The following is a 10,051-nucleotide window of genomic DNA, read 5'->3' on the forward strand; positions in this document are numbered from 1 at the left end:
TTCGCCCTCTCAGACCGCACGCTGCTCTCTGGTTCTCAGGTACCTTGTAATTCACAAGCACATTATATGAATATTTTAACTGCCTCGGCAATATACCAATTTTGATGGTATCAAATGCATTAATGATGTTTGATAGTGTGAACACTGTGCCCGCGCAGTTAAGTGTGACTTAATTTAGCTCATCAGCTACCTGAATTTGCGCAGATTTTGTGCTACGGTTTTTACGAAAACCGCACTCATCTTTAAGATAAGTGCTGAATTTGCGTAAAACGAAATGATCGTGTGGCATTTTTGGGCGGCTGGCCCTCTCTGGGGTTGTTCGGCCACCTAGAGCAAAACGTTTTGTTTGACGCCACTTCGGTGAGTTGCGTGTCAATGTTGGTGAAGTGATGGCTAGGACAATACAGCACCCATTACCTGGGCGGATAAAATCTCCGACCTGACAGGAGATGGAACGCGGGTCTCCTGCATAAGAATCAGCGGCGCTGGCAGCTCATCTACGCAAACGGAATATTTTGGGTACAGCAGGTGATCGGTTTATGACTAGATGATTGTGGGTTATCGATTTTTATGAATATGTCGGACTATACTCCTTTTCTATTGAAAGGGATATGTTGTGACCGGACGAAACCACTTTTGTCCAGCCATAATTGGTGGATTCTGTGATTGCTCTGGCAGAAAGGCTTATAAGACTAAAACACATGAAACATTAGTTCACTTTATTACGTAAATGAATAAAAGACTTATTTAACCTTGACACAGTTCTCTGCCACAGAATGGCTTGAAATTTACAACGGTCACTGACTATGAAAGAATCACTTGATGCACGGATTAACAAACTGTTGCCTTGCAGCTCAAAATGCAACATTTACGAAAGTGCATTTCATTAGAAATGTCGCTGTCGTATACGTATACTGACTGCTGCAGCGTAGGCCTCAAACTGGGACAGAGCTCTTGTATGGTCGATACAATAAAAGACAGCGCAAGGGCGCTACTGTACTGAGAGGGAAGGCATGTCTTTGGACTGCCTTCCATTGGTTGTTGCGGATGGCAGCGAGCCCTCTGCGGTCTGTGTCTGTGGTATCGATTCGCGTTGCCGACTTTGGTATGGCACTGCGAACTCTGGTGGTGCCACAGGGTGCACCCCATCCACGAGAGAAATATGAAACATGTTTATCAAGGTTGCCATCAGGGACGTTCGTGGCTGTGATAATGCTAATACCGTTGTTGCCCATCTCTTCAGAAGAGATTATCATTATTGTTTTCCTTATTGTGTTTATTGTAACGTAGCTATGTGGTAATACGAGGCGTATTCGGAAAGTAAGCTAACGGACTGCGGCCAATTGCACTGACGTTTTCAAAACACGTGACGTCACGCTGCGGCGCGGGAGCGCGCGGACACGGAATTTAGCGGCAGTCAATAGCGAGCCAGCGGGTGTGTTGGACCTTCCATCGAGCTACAGATCCCCTTGAAGATGTCTCCCGCAGACGGGGACGAAACGTTGGGAATTGACACAGAATTCATCAACCGACCACGGCATAACAACCCGGAAATTATAATGGACAGGACATTTCCGCCCGTGAAAGTCTACATTTTAGTATCCGATGGAGCTTTGAACAGATGTGTTTGGCACTGTCTCTAGTGTAACTGTTGATCGCTTCACGTCACCCTTTTCAGTTCAGAGCGCAAAGTGATCACGTAGCAATGCCTCCCGCCAAGTATGTGGATCTGAAGCTATGGAGCCCACATAATATAAATGTCATGCGTTTCTTTCTTCAAGACAATTTTCAGCCGCATTCTGCAGGGGCAATGAAGACGCCCCTGAAGCATTTTAGTTCGGAAGTGTTTGATCACCCATAATACAGGCCTTAATAGGCTCCTTGCGTTCGTCATCTTTGCACATATGAACCGCTGGCTACGAAGATATTTTGGCATAAACAACGAAAGGAAGACTAGCTTAGAGAATTGGCGGAAAACACAGGCGGCTGCTTCCCGTGACAAGGTTACTGGAAAGTTTGTACAACGTCACGACAAATGTCTAAGTCGGAGCGGCGACTATTTAGAGAGGTAGCTGGAAGGTGTGGCTAACTGCTGCGATTACAATTTTTTTTTATTTTCACCGTGGTTTTCATTTCGCGACCGATCGGACCTTACTTTCCTTACAGGCCTTGTATGAGAATTATTCAATCTTGGACTTCTTGCAGGTGATGATTCTCCTCAGCATGGGGGCTGACTAGAGCTGAAAAAAATTCATTCTCGTCGTCATCTGATTCTGTAATGGTACTTGAATTACGTAACCAATACGGCACCTCACCTCAACCTCTCGATACCAGCAATATTCTACTGTGTTTCTGTAAAATAGTTAACATATTTCTGTGACAACATTCAGATTTGATTTCATTAATGTAGAGGTACTTCGATACATCGATATGTATATATTGCAATGATATCATTCTTATGTGTATTCTTTCTTTTGTCAGTATGATCATTGACGTTCTTGTAACTCTGATTTTTGGGCGCGTAAGGGTTTATTGGAGAGTCAAACTTTGGTCGTCGTGTTAAAAAGACGCAAATTGTAGTCAGTTTATGAAATGTGAACTTTAACAGCGAGGAAGATATTTTCGAGTATGTTTTATATTGTGAAGTGATGTTTTGGAACGAGTTACGTGATATTGCAACAAAAGTAATAAAAAAGAAGTGTAACTTAAATTCGGAGTGCTGATTACTTTTTTACATCACCATTGTCATAACTTTGCAAAAGTTTAACCTTCAAGAATGGTTTATGATACACATCTATAAAACTTTTGAATATTGCGGAATAACACCTAGGCCTCTTTGCATCCGAGCTTGGAATCATCACTACCTAGATTTTCGACGATTGGGCCATGAGTTCACAATGAGACCAGCGTGTGAAACACGAAAAGATGAGTGCCTAGTTTATCCATTATTTCAAGAAATGACTTTATTGACTGTGCTCTAATGACACCTGCCACATAATATAACTTGGTTGTTGCCCGGAAATGCAATATTTAGCAGCGTGAGCAACACTACAATCACATTTAATTTATGATCTTTGTTGTGGTAGGGTTGTTAGAACCCGAGCTACAGAACTTCGGGTCTCGTATCGTTGAATACAGTCGAATGAGCATGCCTCATTTAGGCATTGCAGACGTATTGCCCTTCCCAGTTTCAACAGGTTTCTGAATTCTTCGTAGCGTTCACTGACCGTGTTTGACTTGACATACCTGTCGTTCAATGTTTCACGTAATTCTGCATTTTGCGCTGTTCGTGTAGGAATATGTTGTTGTTGAGCAAACTGAGCTTAGCAACAAGTTTCTGAATTTTGCCTCCATTGTTGATTCACAGATTATTTGACACCACTCGGTTATTGGGGACTTTATTTTAGAGAGAGACGGTTAACATGATTAACGTTCCTACAAGCTGTGTGACGAAATTTGAGCTCTGAGGGCTGGGAGGAATGGACCATGGATGTTACGACGTCCAATTAGAAGTCTGGAGCTCAAGTTTTACCGATATGTCACACACTGCTTCTCTCCTCTAGCGTATTTACATCTATAAGAATGTGACGGTATGCAGTGAGGTGTGTGGGGTGTAATGGAAGAACGCTCGTGTTGGTGAAACTGAATAATCTTCTTGTTGTGTACAAAGTGTGTCACATTTACAACGATGTACTCGTATTACACGCGAGTGAATGTAATTTCTATAGGTACGATGTTAATGCGCTAAGTTTTTGCAGCTGACGGAACTATACTCACTTAGCTGGAGGGTCAAATGATAATGGTAAGTACAGGCACGTCACCGAGTTGTCGCATGTGAACTTTTTCAATCGGACAGTAAAAACTGTACTATCCTTTAGGTCTTTCAGACAAGCCAAGTCTCTTTTTCTGTGGTGTAAATTTGGAAATTTGTCGTAAGTTGTTGTGGGACCAAACTGCTGAGGTCATCGGTCCCTAAGCCTACACGCTACTTAATCTAACTTAAATTAACTTACGCTAAGGACAACAGACACACTCATGCTCGAGGGAGGACTCGAAGCTCCGACAGGGGGGAGCCGCGCGAACCGTGGCAAGGCGCCTTGCACCGCGCAGCTACCCCGCGCGGCTCTCTCGTGTAACATTAATAACCTAGAGAATACATATATAACTCACATTTGCACTATAACATTGCATCTTTTTGCAGGTGCCAGCTCTGCAGAAGTGACATGTTCTGATGAGTGCCTAGAGCTGGCAAAACAGGCTAATTCTGAACAAGACCCCCTTACGTGTGGTTTGTATATACTCTTACATTTATCTGAACACTTGATGAGCGAAATGTTTTCAGTCAATTGAGAATAATAGCGTTCTAAAAGTTTCACGATTTTTGATGGCCATAATCTTTTCACTTCTTGATCACTCATGCATCTGTCATTAAGGGCATCTGAATTTGTTGATTCTTACAAAAGTATCAAAAATTTAGCGTTAGGCTTTAAAAGTGCTTTTGATTTACCATTCTTAGAATGAAAAAGTATAAATATTTACTTTATTTTAAGTTTATATTCTATTTTTGATTGATGGTTATGTAAGTCTGCACACTTGGAATACTATTAATTAAAGAACACATTCACAATTACTAAAACGCAATAAATGCCCTTGAAAGTATTCTTATAAATTGATGAGATACACATTTTGCAAAAGGGGAAAGTATTGACTCGTACGAAAGGAATATTTAAGAACTTCGGGTATCGACAGGAAAAATTTAATGAAAATAAAATAAGCGCAACAACATACATCTACACATGTATTCCAGTCATTTAATGTGGTCATGAAACTTTAAAACCAATCTCCATGATGAAGTATCAACATGTAATGAACACTCACTGTCATTTCAGTGTCCGATGTTTCACTGCGTTATGTCATTTAGACTGCGATGGTAGGCAGCTTTTGATGCCCTCGTGGGTAGTATTGTTTGCAGTAGGAATTAATAGAAACAATTTTGTATTTTAATATTTGAACATGTGGGGCACTCGGCACTAGATAGCTGGACGGAATATTTTAGCCACTTCTCACTGCCATACTTGCTTTTGTTGGATTAATTATACTTTACGTCTGGAATTACTTTTAGTATTCTTACCTACGTACCATATAACTGGCGTCAGCCAAATATCTTGTAAAACGTTTTGTTTTTCTTGGACAGATTACATAGTTGCTGAATATACGAAGGCTGGCTGCGAAGACCATTGCCTGCTGTATCAGGTAAGATTAAGAAACGAACGAAATAAATCTTTCTTCATGCAATAAAATACCAACAGCCGTATGTATTGTAGAAGTTGGTTCAAATGGTTCAAATGGCTCTGAGCACTATTGGACTTAACATCTGTGGTCGTCAGTCCCCTAGAACTTACAACTACTTAAACCTAACTAATCTAAGGACATCGCACACATCCATGCCAGAGGCAGCATTCGAACCTGCGACCGTAGCGGTCACGCGGTTCCAGACTGAAGCGCCTAGAACCGCACGGCCACACCGGCCGGCTTTTTATGAACCTCTTATGTGCTACCAGTTTCGGCATTACATTGATGCCATCTTGAGGCCCCACACGTCATAGTTGTAAAATCGCTATACACGGAAGGAGCCATATAACTGGATCCGTGAATCAAATCGTTATGCAACAGCTCTTAGTGGGCAGGCTGTTGATAAATGATTGCATCAAGAAATACATGCCAGCCGTTGTCCCACATTCCATAATGGATCAACAAAGACTTAACAAATCTTTGTTGTGGAGCAGCACGAGAGTGGTAGGACTGGGTGGATTACATGCACAACGTTTTGTAATATATGTTACAAACCCCTTATAATATAAAATTCAAACTCGCAGCCAAACTGACGAATGAGATAAAAATTTAAGTTAAAAAAAAGTTTCGTCACAGGTAAAGTTCTTGAACAGCATAATAACGTATAATAATTATTACACAAAATTTGCTTAACTGTTTCACACTGAATCAAATCAGTCAATACAAATTCCATTCACAAAGAAACAATCGGTCAAAATAAATGTGCTCTTTCCAATATTAGTACTTGACCTTAGAGCACAGTGTCTGAACTGTGCAGTTCAAACACCAAACGATAGTAAACTGGCGGAAAAAAGAATCGAAACACCAAGAACGAGTTGCGCGACACGAACTAAAGGTTGTAGGCGTGTTTCTACATTTGAAAGATGACGTCTGTTGAAACTACTCACCAGTTGCATAACAGTAGTGCCACTATGACGATGCAAATCAGGTTTGCTTTAAATACACGCTGCAGTGGTCGTGAGAGTTGGTTACCTTTGAGATTGGACGTGGCGAATTGATGTTAGTTAGGAATGCCCTTCGGGCGACAAAGACACCCTTGTTAACACCTCACCGAATTTTAATGAGGCCATGCAACAGGGCTACGAGATGTGCTTCAGTTACATTGCAGAAAGACTTGGCAGGAATGTAGCCACTGTAAACGACTGCTGATAGAATGTTCAGCGTATGGCTCTGGGACATCGTACTGCATCTACAGCAACAATTTGAGCAGTAGTTTTCACCACAGTGACCAACGAACTGTTACACTCTGGTGTTCACCAGGTCTGTGTCATCGGCGGCGGAGGAACACAGACCTCTCCGTCGTTTTTGGGGAGGACCCGCTATTTCAGGTGTCCCAACTGTGAGGGTGCCGATACCGCCTTCAGGGTGTCTAACGAGCTGTTAGATGGTCACGGAGATCCTCTTCCTGTCGGCGGAGGCAGACACTGTCGTTGGGTCTTGGGACACGGAAGTGACAGGAGGCTCTCACGACAAGCCAGTAGAAGCCAGTTCTTATTAAGTGCAAGTTCACGACCATCGTCCGCGAGTGAGTTGCCGCCATTATGCACAAATGTGCATGCTAGGTACATCGGTACCGGCCATTGATCCCGCAACACAATACAGTATGGTCAGAAATCAGTTTCCGCGTGCTAATCGGTAATTCAAACGGTTGAAGTGGCTCTAAGCACTATGGGACTTAACATCTGATGTCATCAGTCCCCTAGACTTAGAACTACTTAAACTATCCTAAGGACATCACACACAGCCATCCTCGAGGCAGGATTCGCACCTGCGACCATAGCAGCAGCGCAGTTCCGGACTGAAGCGCCTAGAACCACTCGGTCATAGCGGCCGGCTAATCCGTAATAATGTCGACGCGACACGACAACATGTACGCCAAACGTTTGATAAGAGAATCGTATTTTGTTTCCTTGAAAGCAATGTCAGCTGCCCCTGTCTGGGCTGGTCTCGTCATTTCTCATGATTTTTAGTATTTCAGCTATCTCTAGGTGAACTGTGTCTTAATTTATGGTTTGGACCATTCAATATTTTGTCCGTAATTAGGACTACTATATTATTAATGTGTCTTGACATGAACCAAGAAGAGTTCTTGCCAGTTTCTTAACTTTTTTGGGGGAGCAGTAAACGTTATTCATGTGCAACAAGCTACTCTTATTTAACGTGTTGTCTTGAACCAAAAGACTGACATCAAATTTGGTAGGTACACAAATACACAATGAACTCACTGTGGCAACTCTGACGATGGTTGGCAGAATGAAACAAATCTCTTCACTGCTTTATTAATTGACAGTTGTGCAACCACACCGTCTAATCACTGAGCCGAGTGCTTTTAACACAGTTGGGTCTTCAAGTACTAAGCGGTATGCAGATCCACTAAACTGCACATGACGGTGATATGATAATCTGTCACAACATCACATACGTAATACAAGGCCCACACGGGTGACTGACTCCGCTCTACTTGGATTGAAATGCACTCATCTTAAAGCTTGCTGATCCTCTTTACGACAAGGTCGTGCACCGTCGTGACCACAGGCCTTCCATCCGGCAGTCCATGCGTGCTACCAGCAACATTCACTGAATAGTCATGGAGAAGACACTGCTATTAACCCAATGGTTCATCCGGACGATCAGGTGCTCAACAGTTTGCACGCGTATTCGCCCATACATATCTCCAATCCTGTCATCTATGTCCTGTGGTGTACCACAGTTGCCTCGGCGCGTCATTTGGATAGTGCACTTTTCCTATGCACGGTGTACTTTACCCAAGGCACGTGAACAGTTTGCAAACTTAGCCATTTCTGATACGCTTCCGCTCTTAGAAAGCCAATGAGTATGACCGTTTGGACGTCTGATAAATCGCTCCGTTTCCGCATTATGACAACGACTGCACTGTATTCCGCGTCCCTCCGACATGCTTTATATACCCCCACTCGTGCTGCCACCTGCTATCTGTGAGTGGTAACTGCACGTTGCCGTCGAACATAGGCGGTGACAGGTATGCACAGCAACTGTCAAATCTGACAACGTACTCTCTGTCGACGTCGCAAACCAGTGTGCGATTTGCAGAGGGGGGGGGGGATGGGGGGGGATTTCCCCCACTCTGCATCAGACCATCCCCTGCTCTGGTTTTAGTTTATGCATCCCAACCTGGGATGTTTATTTCCCACGCACTGGAGTAAGACTTTACATATAATTTAAATTTGTGGAGCCGAACACTGAAAGTTTACTATTAATGTGTTTGCTTATTAATTTTGAAAAAGTGTTGTGCAGTAGTTAATCATTTCAAAACATTTTGAACTAAATGGCAGGACAATGTACGCCACATTTCCATAGCATGCCACAATGTTGCAAGACGTCGCCCCAGCGTAAACGAGGTTTACAGCCAGGTCTGTATTGTATGAGGAATGTGATGTGTTGCGTACGAAACTAAAACCCGCAATCAGATCCAAACGTCGTGGAAAACTGTGAAGAGGTGTCATCCTGCAGCAAGATAACGCTCACCCACATTCTGCCAAACGGACAGCCGGCGCAATAAAGGAGTTGAGATTCGAGGTGGTTGAACACCCAGCAAACAGTCCAGACCTGGCTCCAAGCGATTTTCACATGTTTGGACCCTTAACGGAAGCACTACAGGCAAGAAGATTTGAAAGTGATGAAGACGTCATTGCTGCGGTGCAAAATTGGTTACACATGCAACCGATAGACGTATTTTCTGATGAAATAAAAAAACTTGTAAAACGTCGAGAAAACTGCCATTGAAGTCCAGGTAGGTTACGTAGAAAAATAACGCATGTTTCAGTTTTCTGTCATCAGAATAAGTACAGCTTTTCACAAATGTGCCTTTACTTTTTGAATTCTCCTCGTATACCTGTATGTAGATGATTTTGTAAATAAGCTTCACCTATAATGTACTTTTAAAGATACAACAAGGGATGGCTTTTCTGATACTGCATACGCGTAAACAGTGAGTTTCGGCATTGACATCTATTTATAAATAACTGTTTAACCATGGGTAACGCCACGGTCGAAGCTAGTAACATACATAATTATACTAACCCCGTAAGACATATCCCCCCCCCCCCCCCCTGGTAAAAGCACAAATCGCACATTGTCACAAACATATCGTAACAGCATGAATTCAAGGTGGTTTATTATCTACAATTTGTATGGCACATTAGCAGTAGTGTGATGTTAATCGTGAAATATGATGTTGGTACCAAATTTCATTGAAACAACGTAACCAAACAGTTATTTCTTCTCCTGCTCTCCAGTCTACGTCTGCTTCAACAGAGGAAGGCGGATCGGCTCGCATCAACGCGCGATCCCACTCGCGTAAATTGGCCGCACATCGTTCCAGACATGCTCCTCTGCACCGCCGCAGTAATCACCACTAGAGGCAGAAGTGGCTTGTATGATGTTTCTATACCTTGAGTAATATCAGCACCATATACAGAAATAATCTGCACAACAATTAAAGAACTTCCACAAATTACTTGTAAATTAACAATTTCCTTTCCTCACCATGTCTTGATTTACACTATTTGGTTTCAGAAAAGCAATTTCACTGAAGGAGCTCCTCCTTTCACATATTTATTTACAGCCACATTAGCCGTAACAAGTACCATTTCTTCAACAGCAAAATATCGCCGATTTGACGCAAGTTCAGTCACAATGGACAGAGAAAGTTTTTTTATAA

General features: G+C 42.7%; 1 protein-coding gene across 1 annotated transcript in view; it reads left to right on the top strand.

Moving 5' to 3' along the window:
- LOC124802947 overlaps nt 1-9,844 on the top strand; it is a 32,317-nt gene extending 22,473 nt beyond the window's left edge. Inside the window, exons 2-4 of the mRNA XM_047264035.1 lie at nt 4,202-4,288; nt 5,195-5,253; nt 9,627-9,844. Coding sequence (XP_047119991.1) covers nt 4,202-4,288; nt 5,195-5,253; nt 9,627-9,749 — 269 coding nt within the window. The 3' untranslated portion in view covers nt 9,750-9,844. The remainder of the gene's footprint in view (nt 1-4,201; nt 4,289-5,194; nt 5,254-9,626) is intronic.
- The last annotated feature ends 207 nt before the right edge of the window (nt 9,845-10,051 follow it).

The sequence above is a fragment of the Schistocerca piceifrons genome, chromosome 6, assembly GCF_021461385.2.
Source record: "Schistocerca piceifrons isolate TAMUIC-IGC-003096 chromosome 6, iqSchPice1.1, whole genome shotgun sequence".
Taxonomy (NCBI): domain Eukaryota; kingdom Metazoa; phylum Arthropoda; class Insecta; order Orthoptera; family Acrididae; genus Schistocerca; species Schistocerca piceifrons.